Raw genomic sequence first — 21,564 nt, forward strand, 5'->3', positions numbered from 1 at the left:
TCTTTTCCAGCAAAGAAATACTCATTTTAATTAATAAATATGTTATAAGGCCGTCTTAATTTTGTTCACGTAAATTTTTATTCAATAAGATTTTTTTTTATTATAAAAGTCATGTAAAGCTCTTTCGTACCTACTTTTCAGCACTCCCCTCCAATTTGGAGTTTATAACTTCAGCTTGCAATGAATTTTTTTTTATATATTTAAAAAAAAATATTTATATTGTGCTCCTATTGGCTTAGATATTCAGGTCATATAAAATTTGATTATCACAACATGTAAAAATTTTTTATGGTAGATTCTATTACCAATTTGCTGCTGCGAGGTAATGATAGTAATCCAAGTTTGAAACAAAAAAATAACTGTAGTAATTAACTCCTCCGTTAAGATGTTTCAAGGATAAGTAATCAATCAAAGGTAAACTCCAAAAAAAAAAAAAAAAAAAAAAAAATTTACGTCAATATCGTCAATGATCCCTTGGGCCGCCTTTCTGGGATATCATGACGAGGAGTTCATTATCCACCATGTTCTGGATTATATAATTTCAGAACGATAATTAGGATCCTATCCAAACTGCAATTTGCAACGAATAAAGCGACCCAAATACATGGCTTGTGCAACCACGATTCTCTTACAAAAATGGATGAAGCGGCCTGACCATGTTCTGGAATGGTAGTCATTGGCATGGTGGAACTGTATACGAACAATTTTCCAGGCGAGATGACGAGAAGATTCACATTGCCAAAAAAACTGGCCGGCTACGACTGAAAAGAAGAGAGCTGTGGAGAAGAAAGAAGCCCCTTCGAAATGGGGACAGAAGTCAGAAACTGCTGCTAAATCCAAATAGAGAAGGCTGAAATCTTCTCTCTGGCACTAAACTCCAGATTACAAACCAACGAAGCGTAATTGGCTTGGCACGTGTTGCTGTTGTACTCGACGCATGAGAATATTGTTTTCACCATGAAAATTCCGGAAAGGAAAAGGAGTAGCAGAAACTTAAAAGTCAGATAACGACACCAATGATCTGAAGGCAGCACCGTGTATGTCCTGGGATCTGTATGAATCAGTTTGTCATTCATCTGATTGAATCAACGGAATTAATCTTGTTGGAATTTTCCAGCACAACGAGAAGGTCGACAGCAAAGTCCACACAGGGAGACTTGGTCGACTGAAGCTCTGATGAAGACGACGATGATGACCACACTCGAAACTTCCACACAAAGACCCATATTGTCTGATTGGGAACAAGCAACCTTAGGAGAGAGAAACACATCATCTTTGTAAATTGATGTGGTGTCAATTTACAAAGTATGAAGAAAAATAATTCACTGACTTATTGTATTAACTGAGCACAATGAACCTCTATTGATAATAAAGAAACAAGTAGAACAGATTACAATTAAACTACTCATGTCCCTAGTATTAAGTTGTGGAGCCTAATCAACACCCTACCTTGAGTCAGTACAAAGATCGACCTTCGCGGTAAGGTCATCATGCCAAGATATGTTAACTATTGTTTCATTAAGGACAATTTGGAAATTTCACTCTTCTAATTAATTTTCCATCATTGAAAAGTGTTGTGTATCAAGTGATGTGTATAAGATTTTTAAGGTGTTAATAAGATAGTTAATACAATTAGTATTATGTGGTTGTCTTCTAGCATTTGTTTAACATTTTTATCCAATTTAATATATGAAACACCGCTCCCTCCATTTCTCTTATAGAAGATGTAGGAGGAGAGAGAGAGGCACGTTCTCTCCCTTCCTTGTTTAGAGGAGAAGGTGCCTTCACAAAAAAAAAGAAAAAAAAAAAAAAAGTGGGTAGAAGTGGAGTACCACACATCTTCGTGATGAAGAAGTAAATATGGAAGAATCTATTGTGACTCTCATGGTAAAGGAGTCTTACACTCAAGATTAATATGATGAAATCTTAAATGAGTCTCATGGAAGGAAATTTCATAGAAAAGGTTTTGTACTTCTTCAATTATCTATTTGTGTAATAATAGTTTACTTGTGTAGGAGTTTTACTTGGGTGTAGTTGGAACTTGGGTAGTTTAATTTTACTCTACTCTTGTTGTTTCCTCTATTATAAATAGAATGCCAATGTACTCAGTTTACATCTATCAATGAATTCAATTTTCCCCTAAAACTTTAAATTAGTATCAGAGCAGGTTATTTTAAGTATTTTAAGTGATATATGTCAATTTAAATGAACAATGTTTTTTTTTGTTTCTCATCATAATTGTGTCTATCCTCTCTTCTAATTGATTTATTTAGTTGTCTTGTTTTTTCTCTATCCCATAGTTGTTTTCTTCCTTGTTGCTTTAATGTTCACTAAGTTCCTTTCTATTATTTACATCTATGGCTGATGTTTATGAAGATTTGATTGTCTTCCCATTTCCATCAAAATCAGTCCAATGCTTCCTCTAAATTTATCGTAGGTGCCTCTTCATCCAATCAAATCTTCCAAAAGTTTATTTGAAGTCGAATTGGTAAATAGGTGCAATCACAACTTCCAAAACTTAATTTCTAGATATCCTATCAACTTTCTTATCTAGCTTCTGCACTAAGTTATTGTCGATCATCCCAAGCTTTTATGGTACGATTTGACCTTTTCAACCTGAATCCATCAAAGACACCCCAATCTTTGCATGCCATTTTTCTTATTTTTAAAATTCCTTCAACTAAGTCAATTTTGATCATTATATGAATGATTGAACGTTGTTAGTGGATGATTTTGCATCACAATCTTTCTCTATTGCCAATTTTCATAACTGAATCAAGGGTCCCATATATTGAGCAAGAATTGGTCTAATACTTCATATCAGTCAGGAGATAAACAAAGAAAAAGAAGAGAAGAAGGTGATTCATATCTGGAAATTAGGCAAACCTAGAATGTTGGACTTGTAGAATACCCAACCTTGTTGTCAATAATTAGGCAATTCCTTTGTTCATCTTTGGAATGGCACTTGTCAACCTGTTGTTATCTCAAGAACAAATTCATTGACATCGTTGGTGAATCCTAATTCTATTAGGAGTTTATTTCCTCTTCAACAATTGAACTTGGAGTTTACCCATCGACTGTATAAAGTCCTTTTAAAGGTTTCATTAATGGATCAACATTCACTGTCGTTCACTAATGAAGACCCTGCTTTTCTCTCATATGCCAATCTAAATCCTCTAGAAATACTCTTTTGGGACCAAGTTGCTGGCTTAGGTGGTGTCTCGATGGGGGTTGGTGTGGAGGGGGATTAATTGAGTGTAAAATATTAAGTACTTAATGTACAATTAAAAGTAAATGGATAAGTAAAATTGAAGACACCTGCACACAACCTCAAGGAGACAAAGATTTTCATTTCCCTAATGATAATCATTGTCCAAGAACCCTTGCTCAGGAAAGATTTACTCATTTTTATATATTAGAAAACATTATAAAGTTATTCTGACTCCCTTGAAGCCAAGAGTAATTCCCAATTACATTTCCCAATCTCCCAAAAATTCTTCTTACAACTAGATTCTAACTCTAGTAGGTATTTTCCTTCTAGATTTAAGGTTTTAGGAAACCTCTTGCAAAGAAAGTGACAATGCATAAGAGAAAATAAAAACTTACACTTTTCATTTTGGAGATATTGTCTCTCCCATGAGATTCCAAACTTCCAACCTTTAGGCATGTGACTTTTCTTTTTGGAGAGATAGCCACTCTTTGTGAGATTCTAAGATTCTAATCCTTTAGCCACATGCAATAAAGTATGCGGAGTTTTGTGGAACTAGGAATACAAAGAATATGTAGAAAAAACGAAACTTTTGCGTAGACTTAGGCTTTTTCTCATGCAAAGGGTAAAATCCAAAGATTTAACATAAAATCTTTATTGAAATCTTTGGTATGCTAATAAATACTCATTTAGTGTTTAAGGACGAGTTTGAGTCCCTATTTATAAGTTTCCTAGCGAAACTAGCCATTTTTAAAATCATTGTATAGAAAGTTGCACATGATAATGATCAATCCCACGTTTTCATTGATTGCTTATTCAACTCCAACAACTATATTTTTTGAGTTCCTTAAGCCTAATGATTGGTTCCACCATAGATTAACCATTTTGAAATGTTTGGAAAAAATAGGATGATCATGCATGATTTATAGCAATGATCGATCATACTTTATAGACTTGCCTAACAACATTCTGGAAGATTGATTATGCCCATAAAGGATGATCGATCATGCTTTATAATTTCTGCTTAGCAGCATTCCATATGATCGATCATGCCCACAAAGGTTGATCGATCATTCCCATAAAGGTTGATCGATTATGCATTATAAAAGCCTTGTCTTCTAATATATTGTATGAAAAATCATTCTCATACAAGATGAAGATCATGCTTAATGCTAAAGGGTTGCTGCATTGTGGACAATCAATCATATAGTTAAGAAGGATCAATCATGCATATTGGTAGTGTATATAATTAAGCTCTATGCATGGGTTAGGAAAAATCTAAGTGATTGATGATTTCTAAAACATATATACAAAATCAAAACCATGGTTTTAGAAAAATGCTCTTTTACCTAAGAATCAGAGTTTGACTAGCTATCGTCTTACAAAAGCTAGAATTTTTTAGATTATATATGGACTTGAACTCTAGATCTTCAAGTCTTCATGCTTCCTCATATGTGCTTCTTTCAACTTGCTTGTTCTTCATTTTTCTCGAAGTCTTTTGTTCTTCATTTTTCTCGAGGTCTTCTGTCACATGAAAGCTATGCATCATGAAATGCTTAATTTATAATTATTAGCTCACTATTTTAAGTTTTTTTATCATCAAAATTAGAGACTTGAGTCAACCTAGACCAACAATCTCTTTTTTATGATGACAAAACCTAGTGTATTAAAAAAACGAAAGATCCCCTTACTTTGTTCATGCATATTAAATTACTTGCCCTTAATTTATGAAAACATGTTATTTTTATTTTAATTTATTCCAATCTATTTTATCACTTCCCCTTAAATTATGCTATATACTTTATCCCCCATTTTGTCATCTATCAAAAGGTCAAAAGCAAATGGAATACACAAGATGAGACAAAATAGGAGTCATTTCATTAAACTAGTCAATTGTCATTACAAAATGGTTCATCAATATGATTTATAAAGTATGAATCATTAATAACATGAAAATTCACAAAGGATATAGAAGATATGTCATCGTAGGGGGGAAAAAGGAGCTATGGGGTAGGAGGCCTAGACTCTACTCTCAGGTTGGAGGTGGTAGTGGAGGTGGAGCTATAGGTGTGACACAAGTAAGGATGGTTTAGAGAAGCTCTTCCACCCGAGCTTGGGCTGCCTTGATTTCAATCTGAGTTTCCTTAATCTCCATCTATCCATCATTAAGCTCAACCATATCCTCTTCTAGTTAGTGCTGGCCCAGGTAGCTTCTCAAGAGGGAGGTGAATTGATATTTTAAGTTAAAACTTCAATGCATGGAGGGCTGAAATAAACTAAGAAAATAATAAAATAAGCACTTACCATAATAAGGAGACAAATCATTTTTTTTTCTTGATGTTCTCCTAATGGTAGTCACTACCCAAGAACCCTTGCTAGACAAAATTCCACTAATTACTTTATTAGCTGGAAAATAGAGATATTTCGGCTCTCTTTAAGCCACATGTAATCCCCAATTGCACAATTGATCTCTCCTTAAGATATTCCATAAAACTAGATTCTAGTTCGAGTGGGTATTCCCTTTCTAAATTTCAGACTTTAGGATGCCAATTCTTTGAGCTTTAAGGTATTAGAGAAACTCTACAAAGAATGTATAAAGTACAAAAAAAAAAAATCTTTTTGGAGAAATAGGCCTTCTCCAAGTGAGATATATGCTTCCAAAAATTTAAGCATGTATTGAAGTGTATGGAGCTTGATGGAAATACGAACACCAGGAGAGACCAAGTGAACTTGTGGTTTATTGTCTTAAGCTAATCAACCTTTGATTTATTGTGGTTTCAAATCTTATGACATTGGTCAAATATGGGTTTATCACTCACCATCTTGACATCAAAGTACTTAAAGGTAAGGTATTTGTTTGGACTTTCTTTCTCCACTTTGTATTTGACTTAAGAGCATCCCAAATATCTTAGGATAACATTATTTTTGAGTAGTGACAAGTGAGCCAATCTAAATAGATTGTCTGAGTGTGGCCTCGACACATTAATGCATTTTCCTCCCTCTCCCTTCACTTGTCTTTTATATTTTTAGTGTCATTTATTGTCAGTTATGGAAGTGGTGAAAGGATGGCATCTAGTAAGTCTGAGATCTTCAAGGTGGTGACAAGGAATTTCATTCTATCTGCCCATCTCAAGTATTTGGTACTATTAAACTAATCTAGTTTAAAAAGATCTTGGTTCATGATTTTGATTGATGCTTTGTTTGATAATGAGAAAGTCATTCTGGCCCTTAAAGATTCTTAGCTATGGTATGGAGAAGGCTAGCAACATTAGCAACCAATTGACTTTGTGAAGCTCTTTATTTGGTAGCAACCTAGCATATTCCTTTTTCGATAATGTAGTATAACTTCTATTGTTAACCTGGCGGTCCTTTTCTAAACAACCACCTAGTATAATCAAAGTCCGTAAGGTACTGTTGGTAGAGAGTATATAACCTGGTATTGTTGTAGTCTGCAATATAATACCCACAATGCCTAGTATTGTTATGATAACCTAGTATGAGCTGAACTGTAGCTTAATATAATCCTATTATTTTATGAAAATTATTGCCTATTCAGTTCATGTAAACAGTATTGTGATAGAAAACTGAGAACCTGATAACTGGAGACTCATTTCATTATGATTATCTTTCTGGAATAACATAGTCCACAAGTTCTCTTCCAAATATGCCGAAGCAATCACTTGTGGAGTGTGTAGGTTTGTTGGTTGGTCACAAGTCTTCGGTTATCTCTGAAAGATCTAGGCTCTTTGCCAGTCTTCCATGGCTATTCATCCTTGTAACGAATCCTTCCTGGGAAAAGCAAGTTTAAAATTTTAAGGATGGTCCATTGGCACTTCTAAGCAAGCTACCATGATATCTAAGAACGGTTAGTTATGGCTCTGATAAAGGAAAGAGCTCACAGTTTTAAGGATTAAAATGAATCAGACCCACCATAAATATTTCTAGAAAGTGGAAGAAATATTCAGTGTTTTTCTTAACAAGAGCTAGTTTCATGGAGTCTAAATTTAATCAGATATATGTCATCACTTCTGCAGAACCATCCAAGGATAACAAAGTGCAGCTTTGCCATCCCTTGCCTAAAGAAATAGAAAACAACTGGAACTTTGTGTCCGTTACAGATAATAGCTTATGTGAGCCAATTGCCAGTGAAGAGCCCAAAAGAGGAAAAGAAAGGCTGGTGGATGTCACCTGAGGAAAAGCTTAGCCTGGAATGCGTCTTTCTTCACTGAAGAAGGTAATATATTGGTAAAGATAGTTGCTTTTCATGTCTTATTGCTGTAACAAGATTTATTGGGCTCTTCTTGCTGGTGCTATTTTTCTCCTTTACGGTGTTCTCGATCCAGATGAACTATCCATTTTGACTAGCCCTCTGAGTGAGTGTGATGAGAATTTCTTGCCTAGAGTAAATGGAGAGAAACATTTACTGTTGACAGAGTCTTATTGCATAAATACTGATCCGTGTAATTTGAAGGAGCTTGATGAAAGTTTGTTCAAAGAACTGAGCACAGGCTCATTCAATAAAGATAATGAGCTCAAGACCACTCTTGTCACAAGGTTAGTTCTCTCTGATGCCTGATAATGTATCTTAGATACTTGATAATGTATCCAGGACTCCTTGGCAGTTCATTCTACCAAGAATATAAACAAATTGGTGTCTCGACATGGAGGATGTCCTAGACCACCGGCTTCTTGTTCACATCCTTTCATTTGTCTTTCTATAAGATGTTTTTTTTCTTTTTGGTGGAAAAAAAGTCCAAATTTACTTGTAGTTTTGTTTTAGATGGGTTCTTTTATATCAATCTTAACTCCAGTGTACACGAAAGAAGCTTACTAATATAAACACATCAAATGCAATGTGCAAATTTCAAAATTTTGAGGCAGCAAAGTGAATACATTTATTTCTGCCGCTGGGAATGCCACCCTCTAATCTCGTCAAAGCAGCCCAACAGGTGTTCTTCTTGAGTTGATAGTCATATAGTAACTCAGGATGTTCTTAATAAAATTGATTTCCTTTTGCAGTTCAAATTAAGGTGAAGATTGCCTTGAAGAGCACTAATAAAAACAGCACAGACAAGCTTGGTTGCATCACATCATCAACTAGATCTTTCTCTAACAGCTCTAAAGATAATCTGGTGAGAGATGCTTCATGAGATCATTTAATCTGTATAGAAAGCTAAATGTTGAATGGACTTTTTTTTTTTTACTATTTTGACTTGATTTATCCTCCTGTTTGTTTCTTCTTTCTTCTTGATAGTTGTTACTTAATGTCAGATTTAGGATCCCATGATAAGGTTCTCGAGTAGAGGGTGAGAGAGAAGAGGAAGAAGAAGAGGCAAAGAAAAAGATAAGAAGAAGGAAGAGAGAAGAAAAAGAAAAAGAAGAAGAAGAGAGAGAGAGAGAGAGAAAGAGAGAGAGACGACTAAGGAGAGGAGAAGGGGAGAGACTTTGAGAAAAAAAAGTCTAAGGATGAATTTGAGAGAGAAGAGGGAAAACTTAATGATCTACACTTTGCCTTGAGCCTCTATTCCTCTATTTATAATTTATTAAAGAAGGTTAAAATGACTATAATGCCCTTAGGAGTACAAGCTCTCAAAAGGAAAAGACATAAGAAGACATAAATCATCTTCTTTAATTACACCCTTGTGCTATCCTTATGAGAAAAACATTTAATTACTCTTTGTGCCACCTCCTTGACATGGGTATGTTTATTACCTTAATGCCACTTGAGGTGTCTTCAAATACTTAAAACCGATGGCCAGATCAGTCGGCCACAACAAAAGTTTACAAACATAGGTATGTCTAATACTGGTTTAGAGAACCTTAATGCCACTTGAGGTGTCTTCCAATACTTAAAACCAATGGCCGGATCAGTCAGCCACAACAAAAGTCTACAAACATAGGTATGTCTAATGCTGGTTCAGAGAACCTTAATGCCACTTGAGGTGTATTCCAATACTTTAAACCGATGGCCAGATCAGTCAACCACAACAAAAGTCTACAAACATAGGTATGTCTAATGTTGGTTCAAAGACCATCCCCCTATATAACCAGGCACTCACTTGGCAATTGAAGAACTCATAGCTTCATGCAATCTTGAGTTGTTTCTTCTACATGTTGCAATAACAATGGGTAAAGCAGCCAATACATTGGTTCAAAATTCCAAGAAAAGGACATACTGGTGTCGATTCACTAGAGCAGATCTCTTGCAAAAGTTTGAAGACAATTGCTCTGTTCTTGTCAAGTTCTTACTGAATTTCATCTTCTTTTTCTTCAGATGCATTACTTTAAAATCCAAGTTGAGGTTGTTGGTTCAGTTGGCATTGGAAGAGCAAATCACGTCTAGCTTGAAAAAAATTGTAATTTGTTTGTTGAGATTTCTTCCCTTATACAAAGAAATATATTCTTTCCTTCTCAATACATGTTCTGTAAATCCCTGTAATTATGAAATTATGTAATCCTTGTAATCACTCTTAAACTCTCCATGTATAGTGTGTAAAATGGCTATTTAAGCCGACAATGTGAATAACAAAACATCACTAAAATTGAATTCTTATTCTCGACTTGGTATCAGAGCACGAAAATTCTTTTCTCCTTCCAATCGTCGAAGATCAGAGCAGCTGCTCTCTGTTTCGACTTGAATAGCACTATTCAACAGTGCTCCCATATTCTTATCTGTCGTCACTGAGAGAATTCTTTTCTTCTCATTCCAGTCGCCGAAGAACAGAGCAGCATCTCTCTGTTTCACCGTGAACAACACTATTCAGCAATGCTCCCGTATTCTTCTTTGTTGTCGCCGTGAACAGAGCTGCCATCAACGAAGTTAGGCGAAATTTTCAAACATCGCAGATGACTGCAGCCGAGCCACCGCTCGGCCTTCTAGCAAATCGCATCACCAGCCCGACGAAGAAGGAGATTCTTCTCTAGTCTCCTTCTATCTGTCGTTGTCGTGAATAGAATCACCGTCAAAGAAGTCTGACGGAATTTCTGAACGTCACCGAATGTAGCGAGCCATCGATCGGCCTTCCAGCAAATTGCACCACCAGCTTGGCCGACGAAGGAGTTGCACTGTCTCAACGAAGCAGATGAAGGTATGAAAAAAAAAATCGCTTTCGCTTAACTTAGGTCCATATTTTGAATATTCTGCCGAGTGACCCAGGCTCAGACCAGACCACGATCAAAGGCCAAAACCGGGTCAACCCAGCGACAGAAAGCGAACCAGATCAGAATCAAGTCAACCTAGTGAATAGAAAGTGAACCGGATCAATTCTCGAACCGGACCGGAATCAAAGACCCAAAACCGGTTCAACCCAGTGGCAGGAACCGAACTAGACCAGTATTTTTGGGTGATTTTATTTTGATCATCGTCGATCTTCTTGCATCATGTCGAAGGAATCAACACTGATTATTCATGTTCAATCCAAAAAGTCTGGTTTTAAAACCAGCATCGTTCTTATAGAAGTAAACTACTATGTATGGTCCCAAATCATGGAGATGCAAATTGCAGGACGTGAGAAGCTGAAATATAATATGGGGAAAACACCACTCCCACGAGAAATTGATGCCTTCAATACGAAGTGGTATATTGAAAATCAAAAGGTCAAGCGATGGTTGCTAACCTCTATGTCACCAGATATTATGAAGCGCTATATTCAGCTGCGCACCGCACACAAAATCTGGAATGCTCAGGCCAAAGTTTTCTACGAATCGTAACTTTTTTCACTGAATCAGAGAGTTTTTTTCCACCAAACAGACTAGTCACCCTGTCAACGTATTATGGTGATCTTGTGAAAAATTTTCAAGAACTTGATGTTAGTATGTCAATGCCCACCTCTCACGAGTTACTACTAAACTAATGTATTCATTAGCCCCAATTATGAGAAGTGCCAATGTCGATAGTGAGTAAATTAGTTAGCAATTCCATCTTAGACGCTAATGTGGTCAAATTGTAACCACAATGGTATTTGTGAAGAAACTATAAAATGAAGGCGAGATTCGGGGCACCAGTCCCGATGGGGGTCCAAGGGGGCTGGCCCCCTTGGCGGCGGGGTCCAGGGCCTACCGGTAGGCCCCGACCCATGGTATGCCCGTAGTCATGAGTGGGAGACCCAAAAATGAACGAAAATTAAAAGACTCAAGTGTGAAAGGGAATTAGTGGAAGCAGCGGGAAACAGAGGCGAACTCTGTACTGACCGTCGCAGCGGTCAGTGGCCTCCATCGGTGCCAGAAGAGATAGGAAGCTTCCTATCTCTCATTTCCGTAGTTGTCTCCCAGTTGTCTTCCTCGATTCAGTGCTGCAATGGGCATCCAAAGTAATACCTATTCCCTATTCGTTTTCCTTTTTAGTTTCTTCTTCTATAAGTCCAGAAGCCATTGAAGCTCTTCTAAGAGCGTGTGGTGGGACGAAATTAGTTTTGTATTGAAATAAGGTTCACCGTTGGCTTTCTTCTTGATTTCTGTTAAGATGTTCCTAGGTTAAGCTTACTATGTTTTACACTTGATCATTGTGATAGCATTATAATGAAAGATCCTGATGATGTTATCGCCTATAAAAAATCCATTGAAATATTGCGTGTACACATTTTCTTAAATGGATTGGATGCAGAATTCAAACAAATCTGAGGCAAATTATCAAAAAGGACCCAGTATTGGATCTCGAAAAAGCCTATGCTTACGTACGTTGTGACTCTATTCGTAAAACTACTTTAAATAGTGAAGTTGATCATGTTGAGTCATCTGCAATGGTGGCACGTCGAGCGAAGCCTAAAACTGCTCAACTAACTGGTCCTACCTGTGATCAAAATCAGGCATTAGGATCTCGAAATTGCAGCTATGAGATTGGAACAACAAAATTAGAGCGTATTTGTACTCACTATGGTGAGATTGGGCATACAAAGTCACAATGCTATGAACTTATTGGGTATCCAAAATAGTGGGATCCTACCAAAACACCTCGCAAATAAAACTCTAAACCAAATAATCATGTTTCAGTTGCTATAGAAAAACCCCAACCACTAACACAACTGAGGATGCATCAATTTTAATTGCTACATCTGGTAGGGTTCTTAATATTTCTGCTCCTAGTAGTAATAATGAATAGATAATTGATTTTGGTGTTATTAATCATATGACTTTGATAATCATCAAGTTCAAATTATGAAACCATCTGAACAACATATCGTATCTACAGCAAATGGTACTCCCTCTCACGTTATTGGAGAATGTTCCATCACCCTCACTAAAAATCTGAGGTTTGATTCTATATTAGTTGTTCCAACTCTCAATCATAATTTATTATCAATAGCTTAAATAACTCTCACTCTACATTGCATTGTGATTTTTTGTCCTAACCTTTGTGTTTTTAAGGACATTCGAACTTGGAAAACAATTGTTAATGGTACTAGAAGGGGGAAGCTCTATTACCTTGATCTGATGCCAAAGAGTTCTCATCAGTTAGCTCAAGCATTCTCCGTGAATAAATCTACAGATTCTGAGATTTGGTTATGGCATAAATGGTTGGGTCACTCATCCTTTGGTTATTTAAAGAAATTGTTTCCAAAACTCTTTTCTAGATTATCTGTTTCGAATTTTAAGTGTGATGTATGTGAATTGGTTAAAAGCCATTGTGTTCCATTTCAAATAAGCATGAATAGGAGTCCAACACCCTTTATGATTGTCCACTCTGATGTATGGGGCCCAACAAATATAACTTCTCTTAGTGATAAACGATGGTTTGTTTCATTTATTGATGAACACACCCGTATGACTTGGAGTTGCTTAATGAAATAAAAAAGTGAAGTTAGTTCGTTGTTCAAAAAATTTCACAGAATGATAGTCACTCAGTATCATTCTATAATACAAACTCTTTGCAATGATAATGGTGGAGAACTTGTTAATCAAGGTTTGAAAGAATATCTAGATGATCATGGTATTACTCATCAAACTACTTGTCTGTACACCCCTCAGCCAAATGGGGTTGTAGAGTGAAAGAACCGCCACCTTCTTGAGGTTGTTCGTGCTTCCTTGTTTAAAGCTCATATGTCGGCTAGTTACTAGGGTGAAACTATCACAACTGCAACTTATCTTATCAACCGAATACCCTCGAGTGCGTTACAATTTCAGACTCCCTTGAGTGTTCTTCATGAAACCATAAGTTCAACTACTATGCCGAATTTGCCACCTCAAGTTTTTGGGTGTGTAAATTTTGTTCATCTCCTTAAGTCATTGAGAAATAAATTGGAACCTAGGCTCTCAAGTGTGTCTGAGAAATAAATTGGAACCCGGGCTCTCAAATGTGTCTTTGTTGGTTATGCTCAACATCAGAAAAGTTATCGATGTTATCATCCTCCCTCTCGCAAATTGTATGTCACTCTTGATGTGGTATTTCATGAAGATAACATGTATTATTCTACTCCCAAGCCTTCAATTCAAGGGGAGAACAGGATTGAATTGCAGACCCTTAATCATCATTTGGACACCTTGGATTCTACAAGTGGTAAGTATTTAGATTACAACATTGAACATCAAAATAATACAAATGAGCATGATTCACAATCAAGACCAGATGGATGTGATGCAACAAGAGTCTTGGCCGACATCTTCCCCCTTCATAATGTACCAGTGGATCAATTGCTACCTCAAGTAAGTTCTGAAATTCAACTAAGGGTGCTACCTCATCGAACCATAAGAGAAAAACCTAGAGTTAATTATGAGCCTCTTCTCACCTCGTAATATCAGTATTTGTGAATCAATTATCTGTTATATCTATTCCTAATAGTGTGCAGGAAGCCTTGAAAGATCCTAAATGGAAAGAATCTATGAATGAAGAAATGAAGTCCCTCCAAAAGAATTCAACATGGGAAGTGGTTGACTTACCTGTAGGAAAAACACCAATCGGATGCAGGTGGGTATTTACTATTAAATGTAAAGCCGATAGCACCATTGAAAGGTTCAAAGCAAGGCTAGTAGCCAAAGGGCATACTCAAACCTACGGGATTGATTACATGGAGACATTCACACCAGTGGCTAAGATCAAACTGTTCGAATTCTACTATCTTTGGCTATAAATCTTGATTGACCCTTATATCAGTTTCATGTTAAAAATGCATTTTTGCACGGAGATCTCCAAGAAGAAGTATATATGGAATTACCTCCTCAATGTATTATGCAAACCAAAGGATGCAAACAAGTATGTAAACTGAGAAAGCCCCTATATGGTTTGAATCAGTCCTTGAGGGCGTGATTTGGAAGGTTCACCAATTTTATAAAATCTATCGGATACGAGAAAAACAACTTAGATCATGCTTTCTTCCTGAAATCTAACAAGGAAGCAGTTACAACTCTTATTGTGTACGTTGATGATATGATAGTAACTGGGAATAATCCAGAAGAAAAGAAATCATTACAAAGTCATCTTGCCAGAGAGCTTGAAATGAAAGGTCTTGGCTACTTAAAATATTTTCTTGGTATCGAAGTGTCAAGATTGAAGGAAAGAATTTTTCTATCTCAACAAAAATATTTTTTGGATTTGTTGAAGGAAACTAGTATAACAACATGTAGTCCAATCAATATTATTATTGAAGAAAGTTTAAAATTGGGAACACATTCAGATCAAGTCTCTGCTAACAAAGAACATTATTAGAGATTAGTCGAGAGGTTAATGTATATTGCACATACCACACCAGATTTAACTTATATACTAAGTGTGGTTGGTCAATTTATGCACTCTCCAAATGAAGAACATATGAATGTCGTCAATCGTATCTTGCGTTACTTGAAATCATCTCTAGGGAAAGGAATTTTATTTAAAAAGGGAGGCGACTTGAAAATTGAACGATATACTGATGCCAATTGGGCTAGGTCAATAGATGATCGACGATCTATATCTGGATACTTTACATTTATAGGAGTAAGAAACAAGAGGTGGTGGCCAGATCGTCAGCTGAAGCTGAATACAGGGGAATGACCAAGGCAATATGTAAAGTATTATGGATCAAGAATCTGATACAAGAACTACATATTGAGCAGATTCAATGAAATTATACTATGATAGTAAGGCAGCATATGATATTGCCCACAACCTAGTCCAGCATGATAGAACTAAACATGTTGAGGTTGATATGCACTTTATCAAGGAAAAGTTAAAATCAAGAATCATTGAAGTCCTTCATGTTCGGTCTCAAAATCAACTTGCTAATGTGCTGAACAAGACAGTGTCTTACCAAAATTTTAACTATTGTCTCGACAAGTTGGGCATGAGTAATATTTATTAACCAACTTGAGGGGGAGGGTTGAGATTTCTTCCCTTATTATTTCCTTCTCAATACATATTTTGTAAATCCCTATAATTATGAAATTGGTTAATCTCCGTAATCACTCTTAAATTCTCCATGTAAAGTGTATAAAATGGCTATTTAAGCCACGATGTGAATAACAAAACATCATAGAAATTGAAGTCTTATTCTCAACTTTACTAAAGAGAAAAAGATGATAATTGAGACGCTACCACGCTTGCAAATATTAGTTGCTCTGTCGTTCGAGCTCGTTATGAGAAAAAGCTCTCACTCGAGGAAGTAAAGGTCAGGATAACCAGTTTGCTGCCGGTCTACAGGCGGCTCTAAAGACTTTTAATGGTGACTGCGCCAACGAGAAGTCACAGAAGCCATCAATGCAATGGTGGATAACTACTGACATCTGCCGACAACTAACAAATAGAAATCTCCGAAATTCTTTCCTTCGGACAAGACGATGAGTACTACGTCTGAGACGGCATATGCCTCGCCATTATTGTTCATCGCCAGAAGCAACTCCCAACCCAGAAGACAGAAATTCATCTTCATTTCTTCTTTTTTATCACCACCCCAGCTTCTGTATTGTTTACGATTACTATAACTTTGTCTAAGATAAGAGCACCGACCGAATTTCTCATCTCCGTCATCTGGAGAAGTTTCTCCATAAATCCATGATTATAAACGGAAAAGGGCTACCAAATGGACAGAACAAAATTTTGATACGAAATATATATTTCATGTATACAGATTTCAATAAGATCATCTTCCTCATCCTCATGCTTTTTCTCTGAATCTACATTATAAGCCTGTTTTATGAGACATGATGGAAAAAATTGGTGAGAGAAATTAATTTGATGGAGGCTTCTTTTTCTCTCTGTAAAAGAATATAAGATTTATATCATACTACTGTCAAGCCGCTTAATCTCGGTCTCCTGTTCTCTTGAGATAGGCCTTCGTCCATAGCCTTTCTCTTATTGTTTGCTTGTTGTTGTGGCTGTGGCTGTGGCTGTTCCTCTTTGGGTTTTGACTTCAACAAATGGGGAATAAGCCTTTTCATGTCAGATAATTGTACAGGCTTTAGAAAAAACTCTTCTGCGCCTTCTTCCAAGCATCTGTTCAATTCCCATTCAAACGTTTTTAAGAAAACCACTAATAGTATTTCGGGTCATAAGCAAGAATTTCATTTTTCTCTTCTCCCTTGCGTGCAGATTCTCTAATGCAACTCACTCTCACCTGCTAATCCGGGAAGGCACATTCTCAGAAGACATGATCACGACGGGGATGTCTTTCACAGATGAGGATTCCTGCTACAGGAAAACAAGGAAGACACCTTTTGTAAGGTTATCTGGTTTGAGAAAAGGTGAAGCAGACTCGAGAAAGAAAAAATTGTTTCTTACTTTCACTTTCTTGAGGAGATCATAACCAGTCATGCCCGGCATACAGTAGTCAGTAATGATCAAATTCACTTCGACCTCCTGCTTCCAAAAATTGAAGCAGCCATGAAAACCCAGACAAAAAAAAAAAAAAAAAAAAAAATAGGTAACCTCACACAATTATGCGGACAGAAAAGGAGAAGCAAGGAAATTGAATAATTACTTGGTGATCTGGAGACACAGACGGTTGGTCGTTGCTCCTCTCCTCGTCCGCCAAACCCAGAAATTGCAAGGCTTTGCTTCCAGAATCTACCGTGGTGACTGAAGATGCCAAAGAAAAACCAGAGAAAGCGCTTCAGCACTCCTATCCTGAACAACTTGACAACAAACTCACGGGGACTGAGCAAGAGAGAAATTGGCGCATACCTTGATAGGAAGAGGTCTTGAGTAGCCTTTCTATAAGCTTTCGGTCAATAATGCTGTCATCAACGGCTAAAACATGAAATTGGGATTCCCCTAGTATCGCCATGAAAGATGAGAAACGGAGAAGGAATTCCAAAGAGGAGAGGATAAGAGAAGGAAAAACGAACGAAACAGAGTGGGCAACTATGTTTCTCACGTCGAAAGGTTAGAAGAAATGTGAGTTGAAATACAGCCCACCAAAATCCCGCGACAAAGAAAGCAAGATCCGACCAGATATCTTCCGAATCTGCCGAATTTTGTTTGATGATTTTTGAATTGGAGAAGAAGCTAGAGACTTTCTTTCCTGCAAATAAAAAAATAATTTGATTCTTGGCCTGGCTGTTAACAATGGGAAGGATTTTATAATGAAAATAGTTTTTAAGAGGAGGTGGTGGAGGAGGTGAGTGGTGGGGCTGGTTTTATTAAATTTGTTTGGGACTGTAGTGGGCCCCACCCAAAATCCGTCGTAGAGATCCTCTGACGTCAGCTCTGCCCTTTTGCCCTTGTATGAAATCATGTGCGCTTACCATATCTTGGGCAGGTGGGGGTACCCTTGGGGAGGCAAATTTATTTGATTCCCAAAGATTTGCTTCCCATGATGTATCATCCACAACCACACTACATCCATACATGCTCCCATACCGCATCACCATTTTACCATCATCACTATATAGTTCACCCATCATGGGTCATATTTCGAACGTATCGGGACGGTACATGCGTGTTCTGCATCATATATTTTGTATTCTTTTTTTTATTAATTCTTTAATTGGAGATGGAACATCCGATACGTGATACATATGAGCTGTGCATACCATATTTTAAAATTTCCAACTACTCTCTCATTAATTTCATCAAACCCTAAGCCACCCGTACCAAAATAATGAGTAGTTTAAAAATTATTTAAAAAATATGTTGAAGAGAAGAGTTTTGCATTAATCAGGATTAATATGGTGAAGTCTTATAGTAGTTTAATTGTAATTAGATTCTACTTATTTCTTTTATTATCAATAGAGATTCATTGTACTCAAATTACATCAAGTCAGTGAAATTTTTCTCTTTTTCATTAATTCAATATGTTATTAAATCAGGTTCAATGAGTTGACTCAGTTAACCCATAGAGATAATGTAATCATTTTTTTTATATATGTCATCGTTAGTAGTTTAGGTTCATGTTCTATTTTTTCTTTCTTTTCTATCCAAGTATTTGTTGTTTTCTTGGGGTTTTTAATTTCATACTGAATTTTTTTATATTATAAATTATATATTGAGAGAAATATATTCAAGTTTACTTTCCAGCCCAAAAATAATTTTGGAAATCAGAGTTCTCTACAAAGAAAAATCGATATTTAAAATAGCAAAGGTCAGACCGCAAGAGAGGTTCAAGCAATAACAAAAAACTACAACTTTCGAGACATTTTATGCCATCAAAAACGAGAATTTATATAGAGAGTTATATGTCAAAAGATAGATATATAAGTCTATTTTCCTACCTAATAAACCATTTCTCAATTTGAGCTTTCTAGAGGGAGATATCAATGTCGAAAGAGTTAACTCGTGTTAGCCAAAGAATCAAGAGTACTCAGTTCGGCCAAATTACAGAATCCAAAATCTATTAGATTATTTATCTCAAAAGTATATTTTATAAATAAAATTTATACTTGAATAAAAGGTATCAAAGTCTAGTTTCATAGGAGAAAATTTCATGTCAATTTAATCTATATGTAAGGAGATATTCACATTGGAATCAACAACCATCAAGCTACATAATGAAGAAATTAAAGTTGTAATAACATATTCAAGAACAAATATTTTTATATTAAATTAGGAATCAAATTAAATCCCTTTGACTCTAGTTTTTAAACCAACAAACGGTTTTTGATTTTGATCTATATTGGGAAGATATTGATATCAGAAATACTAAAGGTCAGATCTGTCGAAAATCTTTGTTTTTTTTTTCTTCCTATTTTCTCTCCTATCATCTCTCCATGTATTAGAGTGAATTGAATTTCCTTTTCTCCTAGAATCATAGTTTTTTAGAAAAAAAAAACTCTTCTAATTAGAGAATTTTGGTCAAAAATAATCACTCAATGATGTGCTCATTCAAAGTATACAAAAAATTCCTGCTTCGATGTTGTTTTCAAGTTTTGTGTGTTTGTTACTTGGTTGTGTATCTTACGTATAGTCAAATCCAAAAAATTTTGTCACCCCAAAAAAAGTTATACTTGGTCAAATTCATTAAGTTCTACAGTTATAGTCTCCCCTAGTTTTTTTTAAGGTCATATTCTAGATTCATTTGGAAGTATGAGTGTTGCAGAATCATCCTTTCAGTTAAAATTGTTTTCCTCTAGTATTTTTTCGGTTTATCTTCTTGTGTTTTCATTACTTCAAACCAATGCTTAGATCCATTATCTAAAAAATTATAGGAGTGTACCCAATATCTAGCTTGAGTCAAGTTTTTTATTCTTAACCCAAGAGGTAATTTGTATTTGAGCTACCCCTATAATTGACCCCGTTTTTCGCCTTTAAAACTGAACGGAGTGTGTTTCAGAATATGATCATTTTGGCTAGTGTATGGAGCTTTGTCATACGACTAGGAGTAATCTTCTTCTCCCACATTGTGTTTTATCCAAGCTAGGTCTCTATGTACTTTTTATCTCCAGCTAGTGGGGAGAAGTAGAAGAAAAGTACATGAGAGAAGTATTTTGATCCACATGTTGTAGTAATTTTCAAGTTACCAAAATATCCAAGAAAGGGGGGAGAACGAATGATGATGTAACATCTATGAAACATTTGTAGCCAACGAAGATTGAAGACCAAAATTAAAGACTAAGAATCCTTTTAATTGTAAGCTGAAGTTATAAACTCCAGCTTGAGGAGGACTGTTGGAAGAGGCTTACATGACTCTCACAGTAAAAAGTCTCACAAAGCTAAAATTAATTTGGTGGAGTCTTAAAGGGGTCTCACAGGAGGAAGTTTCATAGAAGAGTCTCAGGCTTACATGACTCTCACAATAAGAAGTCTCACAAAGCCAAAATTAATATGGTAGAGTCCTAAAGGGGTCTCACAGGAGGAAGTTTCATAGAAGAGTCTCATTTAAAGGTGTTTTAGTTATGTTAGTCTTCTATTTATGTTCAGTTCTTCAATTGTTCTAGACCTTATATTTTTGTGTTTAACTTTGGATTTAACTTGGATAAGGGTAGTTTAATTGAAATTGGATTTCTACTTTCCTCTATAATAAATAGGGGCTCAATGTACTCGAATTACATCAAGTCAGTGAAATTTTCTCTTTTTTAGAAATTTAATAAAATAATAAACAATAACTTATAATATCAAATTTAACCATATCTTAGATGTTGCATAAACACTTGTAGCCTTATGCCTGATAAAAAAACTAATAAGAGATATTTTTACTATATGTTTAAAAATTGTTTTTGAAAAATATTAAAATCATAAAAATTAGAGAGAAAGAGAGAAAAAGATAGGACAACCTTCCACCAACTAAAAAAGAAGGGAAAAAATCGTCTCCCAATAGAGTAAGAGGGCAAGGAGCTAAATCCCACATAGAGGGTGCAGAGAGTGTCAGAGTTAGGTGGTTCTGGTCCACCTGGTTTAGGTTCCATCCACCCCTAGTCCACCTGGCTTAGGTTCCATCCACCCCTAGTCCACCTGGGTTAGGTACTTGGCTTTCCGCATTGAAAATACCGATATGTTAGGTGCGAAAAGCTTTCGCCTACAAGAGTGGACGGAACCACTCTAACACCCACCCCGCCCATTCTTGACCGCCTCTTACGGGATTCAAACGCGGGATGTGGCGTGCCCAGCTCTGATACCATGACAGCGGCTAGCCAATACACCCAAAAGATCAGCCTGTTAGGTACGGAAAGCTTCCGCCTACAAGAATGGATGGAGCCACTCTGACAGAGAGGCCTTCCCCTCACCCACTTTTTTGGTTGGTGGAAGAGGTTCTCCCCTCTCTAAAATCTTCTTTTTTGAAGAAAAAAAAAAGTAAAAAGAAGTAACTAAGGGAGGAAAAGTCTTTTCTGCCAAAAAAAGAGATCTCAAGGGGAGGGGAAGGAGCCTTTCACCCATGCCCTCATTGTGGGAGAAGAGGGCTCCCCCTCCCCTTGCCTTGTCCCTTTCCACATAGTGAGCTTGTTTCACTTTTTTCAACGAGTGCCGCAAGGGGAAAAGAAGTCTTATAACTTTTCTAGTAAAAATTTAAAGGATAAAC

At 36.3% G+C, this 21,564-nt stretch overlaps 1 protein-coding gene across 2 annotated transcripts; it reads right to left on the bottom strand.

The window, feature by feature from the left end:
• Window positions 1-15,740: 15,740 nt before the first annotated feature.
• LOC137958923 (two-component response regulator ORR9-like) lies at window positions 15,741-17,660 on the bottom strand. Of its 2 annotated transcripts, none has more exons than XM_068806135.1 (5): window positions 17,295-17,660; window positions 17,092-17,189; window positions 16,893-16,970; window positions 16,729-16,799; window positions 15,741-16,607 (listed from the first exon to the last, which is right to left on the bottom strand). In XM_068806135.1, exons 1-5 carry the CDS (start codon window positions 17,395-17,397, stop codon window positions 16,394-16,396), a joined length of 564 nt encoding a protein of 187 aa, XP_068662236.1. In that variant the 5' UTR covers window positions 17,398-17,660; the 3' UTR covers window positions 15,741-16,393. The 2 variants fall into 2 exon arrangements, with proteins under 2 accessions (XP_068662236.1, XP_068662235.1); XM_068806134.1 differs by having other exon boundaries at window positions 16,729-16,802.
• Between the last annotated feature and the right edge of the window lie 3,904 nt (window positions 17,661-21,564).

This window comes from Aristolochia californica, unplaced genomic scaffold (genome assembly GCF_029961685.1).
Source record: "Aristolochia californica isolate CCGP_79_NKW_82.1479 unplaced genomic scaffold, dmAriCali1.0.hap1 SCAF_3, whole genome shotgun sequence".
NCBI lineage: Eukaryota > Viridiplantae > Streptophyta > Magnoliopsida > Piperales > Aristolochiaceae > Aristolochia > Aristolochia californica.

What these genes read in the sequence shown, in the direction of transcription:
- LOC137958923 (XM_068806134.1), bottom strand. Translation starts at nt 17,397, where the DNA reads ATGGCGATACTAGGGGAATCCCAATTTCATGTTTTAGCCGTTGATGAC. An exon ending in CAAGACCTCTTCCTATCAAG is followed by an intron (nt 17,190 to 17,294) that starts GTATGCGCCAAT and finishes TGGCATCTTCAG; the next exon opens with TCACCACGGTAGATTCTGGA. An exon ending in CTGTGTCTCCAGATCACCAA is followed by an intron (nt 16,971 to 17,091) that starts GTAATTATTCAA and finishes TTTTGGAAGCAG; the next exon opens with GAGGTCGAAGTGAATTTGAT.